Source organism: Lepidochelys kempii, chromosome 25 (assembly GCF_965140265.1).
Source record: "Lepidochelys kempii isolate rLepKem1 chromosome 25, rLepKem1.hap2, whole genome shotgun sequence".
In the NCBI taxonomy this organism is placed as follows: Eukaryota; Metazoa; Chordata; order Testudines; family Cheloniidae; genus Lepidochelys; species Lepidochelys kempii.
In genome coordinates this window covers 13,040,385-13,064,092 of record NC_133280.1, presented here as the reverse complement: position 1 = coordinate 13,064,092, position 23,708 = coordinate 13,040,385, and the positions used below count along the sequence as shown (strand labels likewise).

Genomic DNA, 23,708 nt, shown 5'->3' with positions numbered 1-23,708 from the left:
AGACGACTTGAGTTCTGCCCTCATGGTGGGGCGAGCCGGGCAGCAATGGAGACACCTGCAGATAGGGCTCCTGCTTTAGAAGGTGATGCAAATCTCACCCCTGGCCCCTTCTTCCCAGCCAAAGACTCTTCCCCCACCCCAAACCCACCCACTGCATCCCTTGGAGAGAGACGGTAGCATTCTGCCAGCACCTTGCTGGACTCCTCTCTAATGGGCACTGGTATGTGCAAGGAAGAATCAGCCATTCGCTTTCCCCCACCACTGCCACGACCTCTTCCATGTTCCTTTGCTTGTCCCGCTTTCTTAGTTCTTATTCCCTGGAATGTAACTTCCTTTTGTCACCAAAAGCCTCCATTAGGGGTTGGAGCACAGGAGAAGGGGCAGAAATTAGGAAGTGGGGTTTTATTAGGAGATGGGCTTGTGCCAAAACACTAGACGCAGGCAGACTGTCCCCGGATGTAAGGACAGGAGAGGCTGAGATCCAGGCTTGGATGGGGATCTGAATTTTGCAAAACGGGCCCCATCTAATCATCTGAATTCCAAAGTGTGGGGCCAATCGGCGGCTTTATTTGAAAGTGGAGAAGGAAGCAAAGAAAGCCAAGCCAGCAGTTATTCCAAGCAAGTAACAGCGCAACAGAGGAACAAGCCATCAGGATGTGCAGGATCGAAGGAGACTCGTAAAGGGAAGGAAGGATCCCCAGGGAAAACTTCATAGAGATCCACCCCCTCAGGTCAGCTCCATTCTCTTTACTGCTGTCTCAGCCCGATTAGCAGCTCGCTTGCATGTGTAATACAGCCCGGGATCACTGAGCTGGGTGGTAAGGACAAGACAGATGGGTTTGCTCTGCTCCAAATGTCTAGAAGCAGTGGCCACAGGAGAGGGAATTGGAATGGCAGCACTGGTGATGCAGATCCGTGTTGGGAATTTTCTGTAGTATCTGGCTGATGAATCTTGCCCATATGCTCAGGGTTTAGCTGATCACCATATTTGGCATCAGGAAGGAATTTTCCTCCAGGGCAGATTGGAAGAGGCCCTGGAGGTTTTTCGCCTTCCTCTGTAGCATGGGGCACGGGTCACTAGCTGGAGGATTCTCTGCTCCTTGAAGTCTTTAAACCACGATTTGAGGACTTCAATAGCACAGACATAGGTGAGAGGTTTTTCACAGGAGTGGGTGGGTGAAATTCTGTGGCCTGTGTTGTGCAGGAGGTCGGACTAGATGATCATAATGGTCCCTTCTGACCTAAATATCTATCTATGAATCTATGGATCAGTGGGGTTATGGAGGAAGGGGCACTGCTTTCTCAAAGGGACTTGCAGGAAGCAGGGAGGGGAGAGGGAAAGGTTGCCGTCAGTGCTGGGAGCGAATTAAAACCTAAGTACGGAGTCAGCGATGTGAGAGGAGGAAGGTACTAGGCAAAGATTTGGGGCCAGACCCTCAGCTGGTGTAAACGGACGTAAGTCAGTGGAGCGATGCTGATGTCAACCAGCGGAATTTTTAGCTTTGGGAACCCAGGATGGTGACCTTCACCTGCACACGGCCTAGTTTAGTGGCTCGCGTGAGCCATGGAAGGGCTCTGCCCAAGAGTGAGTTCAACCCAGATGCCCTCCAAAGGCCCCAGGCTCCCTCTGCATCCCCTGCCCACTTAATTCCCCTTTGCGCCATGGGGAGGTGGTAACCAGCCAGAGCCTCTTCTAAATTCTAGCCCCACCCGAGACTGGTTACATTCCTGACATTAACACCCCCCCCCCCAAGCCTTTCTGCTCAACTTCCAGATGCCCCTTTCCCAAACTAGATTTTTTATCCTGCTCTCAGTGACCTCAGTGGCAACCCCCCTTCCCCCCGCATTTACCCACTGTCTTCACTGGGCCCAGTAACCCTTCTGCTGGCGTTGCTCCTTGGTTTTCCAAGGACGTCAATTGCAGGGTCAATTACATTTGGCTGGCTTAGGTGTATACCTGCCCATCCCTCCCACAAGAAAACCGACCCTCCCCCCGCCCAAAGAAACAACCCACATATCTATGAAAACAGTACAGTCATCCCACAAGGTTCTGACAACCAAGCCAGGTCAGCGCTCCTCCATAAAGCTTTCGATGGCCTGTTTCCATCTTGGCCCCCCGCCTCCAAAACATAAGCCTGAAAGGAGCATTAAGGTATTAGCACCGCTCTGTCCAGGTGGCCCTGAGTCCAGCGGTACGAGCAACGGCAAACAGCTGGGCTAGTTTGGGAAAGACTCCAATGCAGTGTAAGCACTGCCGTTCTCGGCCTGCATCTGGCACGTCCCAGAGTCCGGGCACCTTGTTTGTTTGCCAGCCACCAGCTCCCCTGCTTGCAGCCAGGGACTGAATCTGTCTGAGCATCGCGGAAAACCTGGGAAGGAAAGCCCAAGCTAGCCCCTGATCCCGCATTCCTTGACGGCTTGGAAGGGAACGTTGCTCATGGAGATTTCTGAACCACAGATGGGGGAGGGGGTCTCGTTGTGTGGCTAAGTCTCAAGAAGTGCGAGAAAAGCACTAAAAAAAAATAAAAAATAAAATAAGGATTCTAATATTTGGTCTAGAAATTTCAAAAGCAAAGTCCTACAAGGAGGGTCAAAGTGAGCTGAGCGTCAGCACCATGAAAAGTGGGCCATCCCAGAAGCAGGAAAGCAGCGCCGATCCCCCCACTGCTCTTTTCCACTGGTATTTTGTCATTCCCCGCCCTCAAACCAGAGTGCTGGGGTGCAGGGCAGGGGTGTTATTTTGTACATTGGTAGAAATTTTGCAGCCTTCTTCCAAGTGAATCCACGCCAGGAACAAAAATTCTCCGAGCTGGGAATAAGGCCGGGATAGGAAAAAAATCCTTCTTCGTGTCCCTGCCCAACCCACCTCCCAGCTCAGGAGTCGCAGTTCAAAGGTTATTGTGAAAAAGAGAAAACTTTTTAAAAACAAAGCAAAAGGCTGGCTCGAGAGGGTTCATTCTCCCCGGAGGCAGAGAGAACGCATCTCTTCTCCTGCGTGTCCCCATCTCTCTCCTCCTTTCCCTGCCAAACCACTCCCCTCTTCCTTTGTTTTCTCCTCTCGGGGCTAGGAGGTGAGAATAGTCCAAAACACCGGTACCACGAGGATGAGGTGCGGGACCCTGAGGCTGCAGCAGGAGTTATTGCTGGTGAAAATAGGCTCCGGAGATTCGTACAGGGAGTCATCTGTGAAGGGGGAGGAAAAGAGACATGTCAGACCACAAAATGCCCACCTGGGAAGCTGTAGGGCCTGATCCTGCAATGTGCTGAGCATGGTCAACAGGGGGCGCTTGGCACCTCAAAGAATTGTTTGGTTCTCTCCCAGGATCAGGCCCACCAGGGGTCTGAGCTGTGCTCCTCTTGCATTGGATCGTATCTGTGGTGCCTGCAGAGACCTGATCCAACTGCAAGGTTGTCAACCCCCTGGGTTCTGAAATGAGGAGTCAGCCCCCACCTCCCAACAAATCTTGAGATTGGCTTAGAAATCATGAAATTTTGAAGTAACAACTATTAGGTTCTTTTTTCAGTGTGTGTGTGTGTGTGTGTGTGTGTGTGTGAGAGACACACTTACAAGCTTTTTTCCATAGCTAGCAACGTGAGAACCGTACTTTAATAGGGTGTTTAAATGAGTTGAGAGCCTTGCCTAATCATATGATTCCAGGAACTGGGGTTTTAAAGAAACCCACCAAATATTAGAAGAGTGGCGATAAACGCAACACTGAGATTGCAGAATTGGTGTCTGAGATTGTAAAGGTCTTTGGAGCTAGGACTATGAGCATTTCTAGCTGCCCTGGGAGGAGCCTAGTACATACTTATGGATGTCATGAAAGAATAAATCATCCTAATAGGAACTGCGAGACAGGAAGAGATCCAAGACCAACTAGCCCTGTATGTTGTCTCCCACAGTGGCCAATACCAGACAATAAGAGGAAGATGTAGGAACCCAGACATTGGTTAATGATGTAGGATAATCTGCTCCCTACATCAGGTGACTGGCTTAAGCCCTGAAGGCTGATGGTCCCTTCATAAATTTTTGGCGTCATTAATCAATTTGCATAATCAAAGACATGCTCTTCATCTAGGAAGGTCAGTAGCTAGCTGTGTGCATAACACACTGTAGTTTCTAATCCTTTCTTCTAGGGCACATCAAAAGAAAACTTCTTCCCAACTGATTTTGTTGTCTTCAAGAGATCCAGACACATGGCGTTCCAGATCATATCCACACCGGGAAACTAAACTCACTTTAAAAAAGGAGAGAAAATACGGCTGCTGCATTTTAGAGCTGCTCACACCTTGATCCCCCCCCCCCTGCATTTAATTTCAATGGAGCTTCCCTCCTTCACCTGCCACTTTCTCCTGGCTTCGTTTGGTCAGTTATTATTCTTTGTTTCATTTGATTTATTATATCCATAGAAATACCAACAAAGGGAACAGGAACATACAACCAGCATGCGGAAAGTGATTAGGCTGTAGAGCAAGAATACAGTCAATCTCAAGCATTCAAAAATAAAGAGCGAGGCCTTCAGAAGTCATGAGACTGGCTTAACGCTCTTAAGATTTAAAAAAGAAGAACGCACGCTAGGCTCTTTTTTTATTTGGCCTCTTGTGCCGGAAACTTCACAGGTCCCGTCTTCTAATTTTCTTCTGCCACCACGGGGGCTGGAATTCTAGCTTCGGGTCTTTTTGTTTGTTTTTAAATGAAAGCCAACATCCTCATATAATCATATGACACCCAGAGTAATTTACCACACTAGCAACTTACCAAACAGGAATTAATTCAGGGAAGTCCCCTGGCCCGTGCTAGACACAGGAGGCCAGATTTTGTTATCACAATGATCCCTTCTGGCCTAGGAATCTCTGAATCAGAAAAACCTCAGACATTGTGAGCCTCGTGGTAAAATCGTGAGAACTGGCAGTGCTGGATCAAAGGAATGGAAAAGCAATTCCATAGTAAGAGCCCGGCACCAGCAATGAGACCCAAGAGGGGAAACAATGGGTCCAGATCCGACATCCTCGCTCACTGATTTCAGCCAGGAAAGATCTGTTGAGCTTGAGTAAAGGTGGCAAAATCTGGCCCACAGAAACAGAAAATCAAGGGGGTTGCAAACGTGTACCTGGCAAGTGCTAGCCCAGAAAATAGCTATGGCTCTGCTCTTGGGGACGCTTAAGCAGGTGAATAACTTTTCTCCCGCGAGCAGTTCCCTTTAATTGAGACGCGGGTAAAAATGGCGTGAGGCACTGGAGCCTTGCCAGAGGAATGGGAGACAGCGTCTAGTCGAGACAGGCTCTGCCTAGCCCTTGGGCACCGTCACTGAATGATAACGGTTCCTTCCGCACCTTAGTCCCCGTGTTGGTAGTCAACCTCGCTGCTTAATTCCCCATGCAACCAGGTTCTGCAAAACCTCTGAGGTGAGGCCTGATCCAAAGCCCACAGAAGACCATGGGCATAAGAGCAGCCAGGCTGGGTCAGACCAAGGGTCCATCTAGCCCAGGATCCTGTCTTTTGACAGTAGCTGGTACCAGGTGCCTCAGAGGGAATGAACAGAACAGGGCAATTATCGAGTGATCCATCCCCTGTTGTCCAGTCCCAGCTTCTGGCAGTCAGAGGTTTAGGGACACCCAAAGCATGCGGTTGCATCCCTGCCCATCGTGGCCAATAGCCATGGATGGACCTGTCCTCCATGAATGTATCTAGTTCTTTTTTGAACCCTGTTATACCTTTGGCTTCATGACATCCCCTGGCAATGAGTTCCACAGGGTGACTGTGTTGTGTGAAATACTTCTTTTGTTTGTTCAACCGGCTGCCTATTAATTTCACTGGGTGAGCCCTGGTTCTCCTGTTATGTGAAGGAATAAACAACAACACTTCCTTCTTCACTTCCTCCACACCAGGCATGATTTTACAGACCTCCATCACGTCCCCCCTCAGTCGTCTCTGTTCCAAGCTGAAAAGTCACAGTCTTTTCAATCTCTCCTTGGAAGGGCTTTGAATCGGGCTCTCGGTGCAGCGTGAAGACAGGTGCTAGCGAAGCAGAGACCCGGTCCTACTCTTGTGCAGTCCCGGCAGCAATGTTGGCATGCGTAGGAACCCCCAGTTCCAAGACAAACACAGGCCCTTGCAAAGGGAGTTCTGTGCACATTGGCCAGACGGGAGAGCTAAGCTAAACCACAGCGAGGAACTGCAGCTGCTGAGTTTGGAGGCTGACTGGAGCCAGCAGCTACAGGACAGCGAAAGTGGGGCACTCAGCAAGGCCTGGAGGGAATGATGCAAAATGAAAATACCAGCTGGGCAGGTATGAAAGCTCAGCCCTGGCTGGGCTCTATCGCTGCCTTTATGGGCTGATGTTCTCAAGGTGCGCGGTGCAGGATGTTTTTGTTCTGCTTCATTAAAACCAGGCTGACAGACTTATGGGAATATCTGCCTGCCTGCACAGTGAGCCTTGCGGAATGAAGTCCCCGACAGCCCCATGGAGTTCAACGCCAAAGATGTTGTTCAAAAGCTGGCTGGGACCCAGAGGTGTCCAACTGGGTCTTGGGTGCTGGACTGTCAGTCTGGTGATCTGAGGACTTGAGAAAAAGCCACAAACCGGACAGCCGTCAACCTCTCAAAACATATGAGGTAACTGCTCAAGACATGAGGTGATTGTCCCGTATTGGTGAAGCCGCAGCTGCAGTCCTGTGTTCAGCTCTCGGTGCCGCACTTTTGGAAAGATGTGAGTAAACTGGAGAGAATTCAGAGGAGAGCAACAGAAATTATCAGAGGTTTAGAAAACCTGAGCTGTGAGGAAAGGTTGAAAGAATTGGGCAGGTTTAGTCTGGAGAAGAGAAGGCTGAGGGGGGACCTGGTAACAGTCTTCAACTATGTAACAGGCTGTTATAAAGAGGAGGATCTGTTGTTCTCCATGTCCACTGAAGTTAGGATAAGAAGGAATCAGTTTAATGTGCAACAAGGGAGATTTACATCGGATATTAGGAAAAACTTTCCGACTGTAAGGAAAGTGAAGCACCGGAACAGGTTACCTAAGGAGGTTACGGAATCCCTGTCCTTGGAGGATTTAAGACCAGATTAGACAGACCCTTGTCAGGGCTGGTCTTGGGTTATTTAATCCTGCCTCTCGGTTGGACTAGATGACCTCCTGAGGCCCCTCCCAGCCCTACATTTCTATGATTTCCATTATTTCTCTTCCTGCGTCTGTCTGTATTTCACACGCAGTACGATGCATCCCTGGCCATGTGTCTGTCTGTATTTCACACGCAGTACGATGCATCTGTCTTTCCCACATGTTTTATTGTAATATAAACAGCTGAATAACAGGTAATCGGGAGGCAAATTCTTTGAATCCCGGGGCATGCTCTTATCTGCTCTTGTTCCCAGCCTCCGTGCAGCGTGGGAGAGGGGGCCCGGGAACTCCCCGCACTGACCCTGGGGGTAGGGGTAGGGTTATTGCTCTGTAAATGGGATTAGAAGGCATTTCATCCCGATTCTCTCCTAAGCCTCTCCCTGACAGCAGGGTATGCCAACTATGCGGGTGGTATTGTGCAGGATGGATTAGATCCGACTGCTGTTGCCAACTTGTAAGAAGCCTGGGAGACTGACGCCCTGTAATTCTGGCCAGAGCTGGAGTTGGACCAACGTTTGGGAGGTCAAAGGGCAATTGCTTAATAACACTCCAATAATCCAGCATCCAAAACCCTAGTCAGGCAGCAAAGCAAAGTGCATTAAAGGGAATAAGTTAAATTATGACTAAAGCTGTTAACATGTTCCCTGGGCTCCACTCTCTTATGTTTATTACTGGATTAAGGATCTCACAGACCTGAAGCCAGGAAAAGCAGAGCTTTCCCCAGCCGTTGGTGCAATTTTCTCTTGCTCCTGGCTGTCTTATTTCCTTCCCCCTCTTGTGTCTCTTCTTTTCCTCTGCTCTTCTTCCTTTGCTGCTGCTCTTTTGCAGGGTTTTACACACTTGTGCCATTATTGTTTGGGTTACAGTAGCGCCTCGCGGTTCCACGCAAGTGCAGGGCCCCCACCTGCTCGATGCTGCACAGACACCTAGTTACAGGTTCTTCCTCCATGAGTCTGCAGTCTAAGTAACTCAAGTCGGCATGCAGTGGGGTGCTGTCCTGCGAGCACTGAGTACTCCCCTTGCCCTGCGAACTCCCACTTAGTGGGGAGCCTTCAGCCAGGTAAAGTTTTGGGCTGCCCAGCACGTGGCCTGCTGAGCCCCCATAACGCCACCTGAAATCAACGGGAGGGGGAACGTTCAGGAGCTCAGCACCTCTTCAAAAATCAGGCCTGCTCCCTGCCTCAAGTCGGCCTCCCAGAGAACAGAAGCATTCAAAGACTTTGTGGCTGCTTCTGAACATACAGGGGCTCAGAATCCACCTGCTGGAATCAGGACCCCGTGGCACAAGCTGGCAGTTCAGATCCTCATTTGATCTCGCTTAACAATAACTAAAGGGTTGACTTCGGGCCTGATCCAAAGCCCACTGAAGTCAATGGGAGTCTCTGACTAAGTACCGGTCCAACGCCTAGCATGGTGCGGTCCCCGATCTCAGCTGGGGCTCCCTGGTGGTAGCATAAGAAAATACTAACAATATCGATCGAGATTTTTTTCATTCTACAAAGGTCAACCAAAAACGAGAATGTGTTTTTAGGTGGCTTCGCTATTTTGGGTTTTATTTTAAAGCCGCTCGAATGACAAAGAGAAACGATGTCCTTTTCACCAGGGCAGCCGGTCCCTCACTTCCCCAGCGAGAGCTGCTGCCATGCACTAATTACATGTTAACAGGAGAAGAAAATTATTAATTTGTTTTTTGAAACGCCTGAGTTATTCGATTCTGAAAAGTCACCACTGTGCCGAGATTATTGTTTTTTCCCCCTCATTTGGAACTCAGCGGCAAACGTCCATCTTGCAGGTTATGTGCCTGGCATGAATGAGGTACCACGCAGCCTCCTGCAGGCTTTGGCGGGGCTGGTGTGCTGGGAATTCAGGTGCCATTCAGCTGGTAGAGGAGCTCCTGCGGGAGCGTTCTTCCTACACAAAAATCCTGGCAAAAGGGTGACATCAGTGCGCCTTCAAAGCTGTGACAATAGCCAGGGTTTTAACCTACTGCATCCGAGTGACCCGTGGGCACAAGGTCGATATATGGGGATGGCTTTATTCTCGCCACCACCTTCAAATGTTTTTAAGGCTGCCCTGAGGACCTGTGGGGATTTTTTTACATCGCAAATGAAACCAGGAAGAGCAAACGAATGCAGAGCAAAGCACCCATCGCACCTACACAGTGCCAAGCTCCTCAGCTGGTGTCAACCAGTGTAACACCACTGAAATCAGCACTGATTTACATCAGAGGAGGATCTGGCCCAGGAAGGCAGGATCAGGAGCTTTCCCCGCGCATCAGAATGGCAGGGAGGTTTATCAGACCCTTCTCAGGATCCTCTGAAGTATTTCCTGAGTGTGTTTCTGTGCTGGTACAAGGGGCCAGATCAACATCTCCACACTGCAGGGAAGAGACAGGGCTCCGGTGCAATGAACATGACAGGGATTCTTTTCTCGAGGGTGCTGGACACAGACCCACCATGCGGTCCCCTCTACTTCTCTAGCTCCCACCTGGGCTGCCCAATGTTACCACACAGGGGGTTGCCCAAGTCCTGGCGTGGATCATGCACCCCGCAAAGGGACAGCCCCCTACAGTATTCAAAGAGCCTGGGCAGAACAAAAGAGTTTACAAAGCAGGGACTGAAGGAGCCAACGATGAATTGGGGTGAAGTGGGGCAGAGCCAGAACGTTTGGGGCTGGGTCAGAACTTGCGCAAAGTTTAGGGCTGTTTAGATCTGAGCACTTGGCTCAGTTCCGTCTCTAGCATGGGGTTTTGCCAAATCTTTTTTTCCCTTCGTTTAAGCCATTGTACTTGAAGGGAAATTTAATTAGTAAAATCCCCACCCCCCCAGCGCTCCACGCTGGGCAAACTCAAAAGATCACTGACTGGCAGATTCCCACCCTGCTCCTAGCCTGGTCGGGGAAATACCATGAATAAACTCACAGCTGCTCAGAGCTTGCATTTCGCCCTAGCCACATGGAACGGGAAGCTCGGCAGACTCCGTGCCCGGTTCTATGTCGAGAACCCATGGGTTCTAAGCTCTGTACGACGAGTTCTCCCCTCCTGCATACACAGCTTCCCAGCTCCCATCGCCCACATGGGAGCAGGCAACACACTTGAGCTACTTACTCGTTGGTCGAACATAAACCTTCAGCTTTAAGCAGGGCCTGTCCACCATGTTAAGGGGAGGAGCAGCTGGAAGAAACACAAAGGAGAGAGAGAGAAAACACAGTGGTGTTAGAAGAGGAGCGTGACATCCCGTCCCGTTTGCCTTAACAAAAACCAGCATAGTGCTACCTATTAAATCAGCAGCATCTCTCACTGCAACTCCCCCGGCTTGCGGCGGACTGAACATAACCCAGTTTATTGACGACAATATAGGCCAGAAGGGCACCTAACTCCCTTAGGCACTTTTGCAACTCCCAACCATCATTCCCAGAGGCACAACTCAGGGTCAGGGCCACGTTGAACTGGTTGTGTGACTAACTCATATAAAGACAGAGCCTCTGCTCCAAAGATCTTTACATCCTAAGCAGACGAGCGACAAATGAGGGGTGTGGGTGGAGGAGGGAGATGGTCAGGCAGGTGCGATTTTTATAGACATACGTGTCATTGCAATTTTTAAACGACTGAGGGCTAGCGCCCCCCACCTGCCCCTCAAGCCAGTGTTGCTCGGCAGATTTCTTAGGGGCTTCGCACCAGAGCTGGGCGTGGGAGAGGTATCTGCAGAGGGCAGTAGCCTGCAGGATCACTGATCTAGTTCTAACCCCTCCGGAATTGGCCTATAATTAGCAGTTCCAGCTAAGCACACAGATTTTCCTTCTGTGGCACCTGCTGAGCTGTTGCTATTGCTTTGTACCCCAGCTGGGAGGTGGGGAATCCATACTCTCCTGGGGTCCCTTTTCTGTTCAGTCTTTAGCAATCAGGTCGCTACGCCCGTATCCACACAGGACAGCAATGTTCTCCCTGTCTCCGGTGCTGCTGGAGTCCCCAGGACAGAGCTTCCGTGCCAGCAGCCGGGGGCGGTGGGGGGGCCGTGCAAGGCTCGGGCGAGCAGCTCAGGCCAGCCCCACACACAGGGGGCTGGGGGGGGATGGACCTCAGGCTAGCGCCACATGGTGTCCCATTTTCCCTTTTGGGAAATATGGTCACCCAAGCATGGCTTAGAGCACGGCACACTTCCCTCACCCAGCCCCATTAACACGGCTCAGCCCAGACCTCAAAAAGACTGGCGCTGAGGTCTCTGAATGCCAACGATCCACCCTTTTCCAGCCCTGGCCTCTCTGCTGCGGGGGCCCTGTGCTCCTTTGTGTGCCGGTTTTTGCGAGGTGGACAGCTGGGAAATGGGCTGAGGCACCAGCCCATGGGATCTTGGCAAGTGGGATTCAGGAGGCCTGGACCTGCCACCAATTCCCCTGTGTGATTTTGGGCAAATCACTCAATCTCCCTAAATTCCTCATTTGTCAAGTGGGGGTAAGCGTCTTTTCTTTCCCCAACCCCTTGTTGGTTTGGACTGCAAGCTCTCCTGGGCAGGCGCTGTCTCTCATTGTGTGTCTCTGCAGCACCTAGCACGACAAGGCCATGATCAGAGCTGGGATCTCTAGGGCCAGGATGTTTTTCAAATATCCGGCAGTTTACAGACTATCCAGGGACGCTGCTCATAATCTGAGGTTCTCGGCACTATACAAAACAGGGTGCAACTTTCCTTTAAAACTGCCACTTGCAAAGCGACTGCAAAGGGCGTGTGCGTAAGAAATGCCTTTTCTGTGGCTTTTTACTGAGTGGAGGAGGACATCTGGGTTCTCCTATTTCCTTTCTCCCAGCAAAGGAACTTGCCTTCAAAAGGCAACGAATTAAAAACTGATGAAGTCAAATACTTTGTGTGTTCTACCCAATGCCTAATCAACCAGTGGAACTCATTGCCACATGATATTATGGAGGCTTAGAGGGATTCCAAGGGGGATTTGACATTTATACGGACCATAAACACATCCACAATTATATTGCATAGCCTGAACATGTAAAATGGGACACAAACCCTCATGCTCAGAGGATGGATCAACAACTGACTCACTCGGGCAGCCTGTCCCCTTGTGCGATTTCTTGCACCTTGCTCTGGTACTACTGGAGACAGGTCAGAGGGCTCAGACAGACTGACCGCTGGTGTGCTCTGGTAGGTTAGTCCCTGTGTCCCTGACGTGCCTTTTGTGCATGCAGCAGTGAAATCTTTCAGTGAGTTTAATTTTTGACTTGATCTTTTTTAGGCTTGGTGTCGTCACAGCAGCTGTTGCGTCTGCAGCTCCAGAGAGGTTCCAGGCAGTAGAAAGTAACACCTCACAGAAGTGCAGTCCAGTCTCCCTTGTGCTTTCCTGGCTCTAACCTATTTGGCTCTCAAGTCGTTGAGATAATGGGGCTTCCTACCGAGCTTCCATATGGGTTGGGATCCAGGGCTATAAAAGGGGAGACAAGCTAGTCTGGGAGAGAGAATGCACACCCAGCCATCTCTGCTTGACCTCCAGCTGTTCCCAGCTCCCTTTAAGGAGCTTAAAAGTTTGAAGGCATCAATTGCATTATTGAAGTGATCCCCGCCACTTAAACCGCCTCTTTGATCAACACTTAACTGGTGTCAAAAGTTGCCCGACCCCGGGCTGTGCCTTTCTGCCGCACTGTCCCTGGATACATGTTCTAACTGCAAAAAAATGTCTGCCAAGCCAGATTTCATGCTTGTTACAGACTCCTTCAATCCGAAGGAAGGGAAGGGAAGGGGGGTTGTGTGTGAAACCCCTGCTGCGGGAGAACTACAGACGCAAGTGGATACAGGGGGCACCTCAAAGCCTCGTTGAAGTTGGTCTGAGTAGCTACTGAAGGGGAACAGTTTGCAATTAAAAGGGTGCCATGTGAAAAGCATGGGGGTGGGGGGAGGCGGAGAAGAGATTAGGTTGGGGAGGGGGTTAAGCCAGAGTGACGGGTAGAGAGCGTGTGTTGGGGGAGGGGCAGAATCGAACACGGTAAGGGGGGGGTTTAACTCGCTCTGAAACTGATCCTCTCTGACAGCCCCGACCCCAAGCTGTGCTGATGAGAAAAGCCTGCTATCCCCCCTCTCTCGGGGTCATCTCAAATAAATGTTAAAGCAGCTTGAGCCATTGATTGTGAGCATGTTCACCAGGGGGGCAGGGCCCTTGAGTGTGGACATTCCTCCCACCAGCACCAGGACTGTCCTCTCTGCACCTGGCCCACACCCTACATACTATGCTAGCAAAACCAAGCAGTGTTTTTTCCATGGGAGAGGGAGACTCCCCCAAGAAGGGTATTATGATCCATTAGGAATTGAACCCCTCTGTTTCCCAGGTCCAGCCACAAGCAGGAAGGGAACTGTTTGCATAACACACAGCCAGAGACATGAGCCTTGTAATCCACTCCTCCGATCATTTTCACTGCTCTTCTCTGAGCACTTTGTCAATAACTTTCTGGAGCCCAGAAACATAAGAGTGGCCACACTGGGTCAGACCAAAGGTCCATCTAGCCCAGTGTCCTGTCTTCTGACAGTGGCCAATGCCAGGTGCCCCAGAGGGAATGAACAGAACAGGGAATCATCAAGTGATCCACCCCCTGTCGCCCATTCCCAGGTTCTGGCAAACAGAGGCTAGAGACACTATCCCTGTCCATCCTGGCTAATAGCCATTGATGGACCTATCCACCATGAATTTAACTAGTTCTTTTTTGAACCTGTTAGTATCTTGGCCTTCACAACATCCTCTGGCAAGGAGTTCCACAGGTTGACTGTGCATTGTGTGAAGAAAACAAACACTGTCCCAAGCGGGATCGCATTAATACCATGGGACTAACTGAAGATAATGTTTTTATGTATGTCTCTATCTACATTCACCACAGCATCTAAACGTTTCTTAAACATTGATCAGTTCATCCCTGAGAGGGAGAGAAGTGCTATTATCCCCATTTGACAGCTGGGGAACAGAGACACAAGTGACTTGCCCAAGGTCATGCTAGGAGTCTGTGGCCCAGCTAGGATGCGGTCTTGCACCCAGTCCAGTGTCTTAACCACAAAACCAGTCTTGGATTCTTTTGCAGCCATATCCCACTGCGACCTCCTGACTAACCTGCTCTCAGTTCTCCTCTTCACTACTTCCCCAGTTCCGCTCTGCCTTCAACTCCATGTGTCAGGAATTCATTTTTCTCTGATGCATTTTCCCAAGCTACATCTCATTTGGTCGTTGCCTGGCCATATTCCTAATCTCTCAGTGTCCCTTTGCACTTCATTGTTTCTCTGTCCTCATCAGCATTTCATGGATTCAGAGATTCCAAAGCCAGAAGGGACAACTGTGATCACATAGTCGGACCTCCTGTATAACACAGGCCATGGGACTTCCCTGAATTAATTCCTCTGAGCTAGAGCAGAGCTTTTGAGGGAGGAGGGGGGCAGGGGGCCTAATCTTGATTTTAAAATGGCCAGTGATGGAGAATCCACCCCAGCGCTTGGTACGTTGTTCCAATGGTTAATTACTCCCACTGTTAGAGATTTGCAACGTATTTCCAGTCTGAATCCGTTCAACTTCCAGCCAGTGGATCTTAGATCTTTGTATGCTAGACTGACGAGCCCCCTCTATTATCACATAGGTACCTACATGGGGGGAAAACTATCAACTGTGATCAAGTCACCCCTTAACCTTCTCTCTGTTAAGCGAAATAGATTGAGACAAGGCGGGTTTTCTAACCCACTAATCTTTCTCCTGGCTCTTCTCTGAGCCCTCTCCAATGTACCACCCCCCTTCTGGAAGTGTGGGACCAGAACTGGATACAGAAGTTGCTTCAGGATCAAACTCCTCCCAATTTACTGCCACCCCCGGGTTTCATGGCAGCATAGTCACGCCCTCTCTTTGAGATCAGGTATGAAGAGGCATGAAAGGATCAGCCCTAAAGGGGCAGGTGGATTTTTTGAGAAGGGCACCTTTGCGTTAGGGAATGAGATCCATGCAACTGACTTCACACAGGGCATTGAATGGCCCCATCCAATGGGAACAACCTGCAGTTACTGCCAACGTGGGCAGGATGTAAACAAGTGGCCTCCAGCGGAACGGTCTCTCCACGCCTTCCCCCCCCTCCCCAAACTCCCCGGAGCAGGCAGCCCTCCCTTCCCTTTAGAAACTGGCTCCCATCCAGCTAACCCTGGATTCCTTTTCTCTGGACCTTGGAAAAAGGAAGCAGAGAAACTCTAGGATCTGAATGAATGGCCAGAGCACAGAATGACATGCCACATAGGCCTGAAAGCAGCAGCGTCTTAAACACAGACCTGGGATCCAGGGACCCCTGGATTCTAACCCTACCTCTGTCGCCGGCTTCCAATCTGCGGCCGAGTCGCTCCCCAAGCTTCCCCCTGCTGTGAGGGCTCCTTGGCTAGCCCTGTACACATGAGGAGCGATATTACATCAGCACCGCCCCCAGGTCTACGATCCAAACCTGGAGAGGGCAGGCGGCAGCTGACTCTGTGATGCATTTTCAGCCCCTAATGAATGCCATTTCTCCCTCTCCACGTTATACCCACAGGCTCCCCCCACGAGCCGCGCTGCCAAGCCACCGCAGCCTCCCCAAGAGCTCAGCTAAGGACGTGCGTGTGTGCTTTCAGTGCCCCGTGGGGACGCAGCAACGCCTTGAGCCTTTCCCCAGTCGCCTCCTCCATGGCAGGGGAGGGAGCTGGCATCGAGACAGGCAGGAAATGACCAACGTTTCTCCATTGTGTGGGCTCGACAAAGCCGGGAGCCAGCGCTGCACGTTTCACACCGAGGGGAGAGGAACAAGCGGCTGCCAGGAACAAAATAATCAGAGCCCACAGAAAAAGGTGAGAGGATGGGGTCTGTGTGGGTGCTTGGCCCTGCTGAGTCACTGAGGCACAAAGTCACCTGGGCCTGGGGGAGGGGACGAAACACGCAGACCCCGGGTAGAGCCAAGCAGCCCAGTTCACAGGGGCAGGAGCTCCCCTCCATCTTCCCCACTTCCTCCCAAACCAGAGACTGGGAACTCCAGGGAAGTGCCCCAAAGGGGGCTCCTCTTAAGGGCCTGGGGAGTCAAATATTTTGAAGGCTTTAGCTCTGACTACAGACCATCCAGCTGCCCCAAGGTGCAGCCTGGGATATGCTTGTCCCACTGCCTCCTGGCACATGGGGATGGAAGCCGCCCCGCACCCCAGTCCCTCAGAATTACCGCCTCCCCCACACCCCAGAGAAGTCTGTGCAGGATGTTGTTACTCAGGGTATAGGAGTGGATCAAAAGACCAAGGCAACAACAATTGAAACAGAGTTGAGTGAGGACCGGACAGCCCCCCTGCCCTCCCCAATCCCAGACAGGAGCCCCCCTGCCCTCCCCAATCCCAGACAGGAGCCCCCCTGCCCTCCCCAATCCCAGACAGGAGCCCCCCTGCCCTCCCCAATCCCAGACAGGAGCATTTCAGGGGAGGGCAGCCCCCAAAACACAGGTTAGTCAAATGCCCCCTGGAGATCTTGGGACAGGGTGGGAATGAAAGGCCTTTCTACTAACAAGGGATTAAGAGAACATCAGAAGGTAGGTGTGTTTGGGGCATGGTTTGCTCATCACTCCCTGAACCAGGGCTCAAGGGGCAGAGCTGAGACCCTGAAAATGCAGCTACCAGAGCTGCTGTACAATGCCAGGAAGGAGAGGCACTTGAGTGTCAAGCTCTTCTTTGTTTGCTCTGGGAAAGGAAGGAGCCGCTCTGGGAAAGGAAGGAGCCACGCTGGCTCCCATACAGCCTGGAGGGCAGCTCAGCCTGAGGTTGCAATGCAGTCTAATATCCAGGAAACAGCAGCCAGCTCCTTAGGGCCAGGAACCCAGAGGAAACTCCATTTGCTTGAGGAAAAGCAGGAGTAGATTCATGGGCCCCAAAAACCTACCCAATTTCCAGAGAGAAGGCAGGACTGTTCATAGGAGACCATCTACCTACAAATTCTAAATAGCCACCCCTATAAAGCTAGAGGCCCTGTGCAAAGGCTATTATATAGGGAGGAAGCAGGGGGTGGAGTCATGCCTCAGACCACACCCACTCCCAGGAAAGCTATAAAAAGCTGGCTCTAGGTACAACCAGGCTTCTGCTGCTGGGTGGGGCTGTGGGCTGTGGGGATTAGGCAGGTATTAAGGACTGTAGAGGAAGAGACATGAAACACTTCTCTGCTGGGGCCCTAAGGAAGTCTAGATGAATGTGGTTTGCTGGTTAAAGCTTTATTTCTAGGCTGAATTTGGTTAGCTTCAACTTCCAGCCACTGGGTCTTCACCATGTAGCTGCTAGGTTGAAGAATCCTGCACTATCAAATATTTGTTCCCCAGGTTTGTACTAACAGACTGTGATCAAGTCACCCCTTAACCTTCTCTTTGTTAAGCTAAATAGACTGAGCTCGTGGAGTCTCTTGCTATAAGACAGGTTTTCTAATCCTTTACTCATTCTCATGGCTCTTCTTTGAATCTCCTCTGATTTATGAACAGCCTCCTGGAATTGTGGACACTGGAATAGGCTATGGTATTCTGGCAGCAGTTGTCCTAGTGCCAAATACAGAAGTAAAATAACCTCTCTCCGCCTCCTCCAGATTTCTGTTTGTATGTCTAAGGATCACATTAGCTCTTTTGGCCAGCTTTGCACTGGCAGTTTATGTTCAGCTGATTATCCACCACAATACTGAAATCTTTTTGAGTCACTGCCTCCCAGGATAGAGTTCCCCATTCTCTGAGTATGGCCTATGTCTTTTTGTTCCTAGAGGTGTACATTTAAACGTACTAAAACACACTGTTTGCTTGAGCCCAGCTTACCAAGCCATGCACATCACTCTGCAGCAGTGACTTGTCCTCCTCCTCATTTATCACCCCTCAATTTTTGTGTCCCCTGCAGCGGAAGGAGGCTGGTGATGTGTGAATGTTGTGGTGATGGAAAAACTTAATCAGTCTGCATTTTTGCAAAGTATCCCACTTAGAGCAGAGAGTGTGGGTCTGGCTGAGCCGACATGAATCCCTTTGCCCCCTTGTGTGACATGACCAAAGCCAGCTGTTGCCAGTACCTTTCAATATTGTTCCGTGGCCTGTGCGGTGACACTGATAATTTACAATGACACTTATTAACAATAGGAGAGTTCTCATCATTCCCTCCCAGCCCTTCCGGCGCCTCTAGCAGGGAGGGGCTTCCCTTTAGGAGGTGAGAGAACTCGACCCCTGCAATGACTCCTTGGGGGCTTCATGCTGTTGTCTGTTACGAGTGGCGGTCTGTGTGCCCTTCCCCCTTAACAGAGAAAACGAAGATAAAAGCACCTAATAAAAATAATACTCATTGGGAGAGATAAAATGCGTAATTGCAATAATTATCTTGGCAAAACTCCCCTCTCCAAATGGAAAATGGAAATTTTTTATGTGCATTTTAAAAAGAACTTATTTATTTTTTAATTAAAAAGGGAAGGGGAAAATTATTCTCAATAAAGTTTAATTTAAAAGTTAAAGCAGATGGACCTAGGAGGTGTGATTCTCCCAACTGCTAATGTTAATGGGCCTCTCATGTCCCACCCCCTGCATACACACAATCCTCTCCTCTCCAAATGGGGGCGGGGGAAACATACACACCCCTCTCCAGATGGATCCCCCCATGTCCTTCTAGGTGGAGACATGTACAGCCCTCTCCAGGGCACACAACCACACCCCTCTCCTCTCCAAAGAGATTCCCCTGCCCCAACTTTGATGAGGAAAATACCTCCAAGTTCCCCTCCCTGTTTGCAAGGGTGAACTAACATGGGCTCGGCAGCTACCCTGCAGATGCCAGCTGTTAGGGAGGGGACCTGACAACCCTGGCTGAACATCCCAAGCGTTGCACTCTTCGGGATGTGCCACTGGCCGCAGCTGCCCCTCCACGTCTCGCTCACGCTGCAGTAGCCCATCTCTAGTAGGGGCAATCCCCAGTGTTCCTGCCCTCTGAGCTCTTTGCTGGCTGCCCACAAAGTGCTAGGTTGATTTTCATTTCTCCCCAGTGGCTCTGAAAGCTCTTAATAGCACAGGCCCCGCTCCAGCTCTCCTCCTCCTGCTCCATGTACTCAAGGCAATCCACACGCACGTACACCCTGACCCCGACTGCCAGGGCGTTTCGCCAGGGACCGGGCCTTGGCTGCGAAGGGCTGAGGTTCTGGATCCGCCCCCCGCCATCCTGTCTCTGGGCCTGGGGTTGATCTCAATCAGCCCAGTATAATTCAGAAGCGACTCGACTGACTGATCTAAACTTGCGGACGGTGAGCTCAGAACTGGGCCCTCTGCCCACCTCCCTCGCTTTAGAGGAACTGCTCAAAATCATTACTACCCCTTAGTGGTTTCCATTGTTCAGCACCAGACACGCAGCCTCATCTTAATTCCCTTCCCTTGTTATGTCTTGCCAGGCACGCTCTCCATTCAAGCCACAATATAATTTTATGAGCAGTATCTTATTGCAGACATGACCATGCTCCCAGCCTGTTGTAGGGCTGGCTAGCTGGGGTGGTAAGCTCTGTGGCACAAGGACTGGTTGACCGGTTGTGTCTTGTGTGCATTGGGCATACTTGCTGGGGCCTTGATAACTATGAATTAATAAATAGCATGTTCATGAGTAACCTGATGGGGAGAGGGAGCATTGTTTATAATTGTTAATGGTTATCATTTAACATCTGTTACAATACTGCCTGGAAGTCAGCTCGGTTGGGCCCCATTACGCGAGGCGCTGTAGATACTTATAGTCAATGGCTGTCCCACTATCTTTCACTCAACTGTTCAACAATCCTGAGTCGGGCTCCTCAAAATCACAAGACTGGTTTAAAAATCATAAGGTTTTTTTAAAGGTTGGGTTCCTTTCTGTTTGTCCTCTGGATTTTATTGCCTTCAAGGCACCACGTTTTCAAGCGTTCGTCTGGAGTCATGACAGCTAGACACATACTTCTGTTGTAAAGGGGAAGCTGAGATTCTCACATGACCCCAGGAGCTGGAGTTTTAAGAAAACCCCCAAATTATTGCAAGACTTGGTGACCCGATGACTCTGTCCCAAAGAGTTTATAGTCTGAAAGACAAGACATGCCAGGTGGAGGAGACAAATGAACGGTAATGAGTGTGCAGATCCACCACTCTGTCCACACAACCTGGGGATCTGCCCACTCAGACACACCCATGAACATACTCAGAATATACACAGTGCCACTGAGGGCACGTCTACACTGCAATCAGAGGTGACTGCTGCACACGTAGGTAAAGCCAAGCTAGCTTTGATCTAGCTAGCTTCCTAAAAGCAATGGCCAAGCTGTGGCCACACGGGCGACAATATGAGCTAGCCACCTGAGTATAAGCCCAGCCCACAATGCTGGGTACTTACTCAAGCTGCAGGCTAACTAGATCAAAGCTAACTTGGGTGTGTCTACACATGCCACAATCACACCTCCCTACTGCAGTGCAGACGTACCCTGACAGTCCCGTCCAGCCATCTTCTCTGCCCCCTGATTCTGTTCTTCCCTCTGGATCTCCTCTCATGCTAGTCCAGGTTCTGGTGCTCTCTTGTCTGATTCTCATCACTCACTTCACATCCATTATTATTGTAGTACAGGAGGACCTACAGGCCCCAGGTGAAATCAGGACAGAAGGGAAATGGAGGTACCAAGAGGCCAAGTGATGTGCCCAAGTCACCCAGCAGGTCAGTGGCAGAGCTGGGAATAGATCCAACTAGTTCATTCCTCCGCTGCTGCCCCCTGTCAGGGGGTGTCAGCTAAGAAGCATCGCAAGATGCTGTGGAGCCTCAAAAACCAGAGAAGGAAGGTCCAGGCGGGAGCCACATGCTGGTAGGTGGCAGGATGCATGGAGGGGGGCGGGGTCCCAGATGGAGTGTCCATAGCCTGCCCCAGCTGCATGGATAATCTCTGTTTGCTTAGAGTCCCACCATTGAATTCTGGGACTCGTGACTGTCTCTTTGATATGCAGCCTGAACTCCAACCCTGCATCCAAACTGAAATCGCGGACCGAGGGAAGGAGTAAAAGACCCTGCAGACTGAACTTAGCCCTTATTTACACTGGGAATTTGCCCTTGTCACAACCATTGGTAGCCAGCCTCTGGCATAGCAGCATCAGTGCAAACCTCAAGTGCAGACAGGCTGGGGCCAGACAGCACCAAGGCGAAATGTGGCTTGTAGCAGCTTTGTCTAGCCACACTAGGGATTTGCAATGATGCAGCTACGCTGACAACTGGCCGCCGATGGCTGAAATCCCCAGCGCAGACAAAGCCTCCGAGTCACTGGCTATTTCTTAACTCCACAGTCTAAAGGGACGCAGCCTAGCTTCGTAAGACACCAAGCGGCATCCTACTTGCCGTTCCTGTAATTGTGTGTGTGTGTGTGTGTGAGTGCGTGTTCCTGTCCACCCCCTGCTGGGCCTGTCTGCTCCACAGGCTTGTTTGCGGGCGGGAGAGTGAAATGTTACCAAGAGCTCCAGCTCTTAGTGCTCATCTGTAACGTACCTGCCAGGCCCCCTGCTTGTTGCTTTCTTGTTACGGGGTCCAGCACATTTCATGTTGTTTATCTGTTTTCAGCAAATAAATTGTCTTTGCAGCTTCCAGCGGATTTGATCTAGTGGATAAGGGCTGGGACTCAGGATACCTGGGTTCCCTTCCCAGCTCTGCTTCTGACCTGCTGTGTGACCTTGGGTGAGGTCCTTCCCCTTTTTGTGCCTCAGTTTCCCCTCCCACCCATTGTCTATTCAGATTTGCTCTGCAGCAGAGATTCCCTCTCCCTATGTGCCTGTGAAGCATCCAGCACAATGGGGTTCTGATCTAGGTTGGGGCCTGTGTCTTACTGTAACACAAATTAACCATTTTAACCATAATGTTTAACTGAACGTAGCGTAGAAGTCAGGTCACACTTCTGGTCTCCCCCAATCTTGCAAAGTTCCCCATTAACTTGACTTTCCTATTTCAGCCCATGTATCGTTTTCTCCCCCCAGGTCCCCAAATCACCTTTCTTTGGCTTAGCAACCTGATTACTTCATCCAAGTACCTGTCTCCGACTGGGAAAGATGTGTCAGTCTCTTGGCCTCTTCGATAGTTTTGCTTTTCTCTCCTTACCCATGAATCTTTGTTTTAAATGGAATAACAGGTACCCTAAACTGAAACAAACAGGGGGCTGAAATCCTGAAGCATCTGACTCTTGCTCTCGACTCCACTCTGATTCCCATGCCTAATGATTTTTTTCCCAAGGAGTCATACAGTACATTGTCTCACTCATGCTGCATCCCAATCACGAACTAACCTCCTAAACTGGGGAGAGACCAAGTAACCCAGTTCCAGATCTTCTGACCCCTGCTGTAAATTCTGATCCAGTACGAATCGGCAAATGGATCTCACCATTTGCTCGTGTCCCCAGCGCCGGCTCTTAACCTTGACCCAGAACTGGGAACACAAAGCTTCATCTCTATGCCTGCGAGGTTAATGGAATTCCAATTTGTGAGCTCTAGAAGGAGGTAATTTCTTTTCTTTCATGTCTGCTAAATACGGTTCCTCAAAGAGGCATAATTTCTAATGTTCCGCATGACATGAATTCTAACTGGTTTAGCAATGATCAGTTTCACCATTTACTCCTGTGTAATCTGTCCCTAACGACATTAAAAAATAATAATAAAAAACAGAATACGAAAAGAGAGAGTTGTAGACGCAGTTACTTCACAAGTGACATTTTATGGGGGAAGGGAGAATGGTAATTTAATCTAGATAAAAGGAACAAATTAAGTGGTTTCCAAACAGATGCTTTAGAAAAAGGGGGAAAATAATAAGAAAGATAACGGTGCTGGTAGTTCCCACACAAAAGGAGAAGGGCGCCTGGCTTCAAATGACACCATCAAGTGCTTTTGGGTCACGATTTTTAATTTTTTTTAATTTTAACCTTTAATTGCAAAACTGTTGGAATTGTTTCACTGGCTCCAATCAGCTTTGGCTCAGGCCCCATCATGCAACTCTTTTTCCCTATTTGATTTTTGTCTTGTGTACATCCACTCTGGAGGTTGAAAATTAAAAATGGGCCCAATTCTCCTCTTGTTTCGGGCCTGATCCTGTACACGTGTGCTTGGCTTTAAGAACAGGAGTCCCGCAGCGCATTTCAGTTAACTATGTGAGTCAAATTCTGCATGTGGTTAAACATTTGCAGGATCAGGGCCTTGGAGTGGGGCAAATCAGGAGTAACTCTCTGGGCTGTTTGTAAAGGACCTGTCAGGGTGCTAAATGCTGTAAACTGGGCTAGGCTGTAACTCTGGAGGTGGCCAGAACTCTAAAAAGAATGAGATTCACAAGAACGTAGGAATTGCCAGACAGGATCAGACCTGAAGTCCATCTAGCCCAGTGTCTTCTCTCTGACAATGGGTAGCACCAGATGCTTCAAAGGAAGGTGTAAGAAATCCTGCAGGAGGCAGTGAGGGGGTAACCTGCCTCCATAGAAAGTTCCCTCCTGATCCTCTTATTTAGGCTGGCTCATGCCGTAAAGAATGAGGATTTATATCCTTATCTAAAACTTTTCACACCTGGGATGCTCTATTGAAAATGGCCTCACTCCAGTCCCCAAGCACGTGCT

At 50.1% G+C, this 23,708-nt stretch overlaps 1 protein-coding gene and 1 long non-coding RNA gene across 3 annotated transcripts in view; one reads left to right on the top strand and one right to left on the bottom strand.

Annotated features, from left to right (window-relative positions):
- Positions 1-545: 545 nt before the first annotated feature.
- EFNA2 (ephrin A2) overlaps positions 546-23,708 on the bottom strand; it is a 155,287-nt gene continuing 132,124 nt past the window's right edge. Inside the window, exons 6-7 of the mRNA XM_073324585.1 lie at positions 10,225-10,290; positions 546-3,183 (exon numbers count right to left, since the gene is read on the bottom strand). Coding sequence (XP_073180686.1) covers positions 3,065-3,183; positions 10,225-10,290 — 185 coding nt within the window. The 3' untranslated portion in view covers positions 546-3,064. The remainder of the gene's footprint in view (positions 3,184-10,224; positions 10,291-23,708) is intronic.
- Positions 15,593-22,990, top strand: LOC140903368 (uncharacterized). 2 transcript variants are annotated; one of them, XR_012156234.1, is made up of 4 exons: positions 15,593-15,949; positions 20,703-20,794; positions 21,703-21,796; positions 22,093-22,990. It is a non-coding gene; the product is annotated as an uncharacterized lncRNA (long non-coding RNA). The 2 variants fall into 2 exon arrangements; XR_012156233.1 differs by having other exon boundaries at positions 21,703-22,990.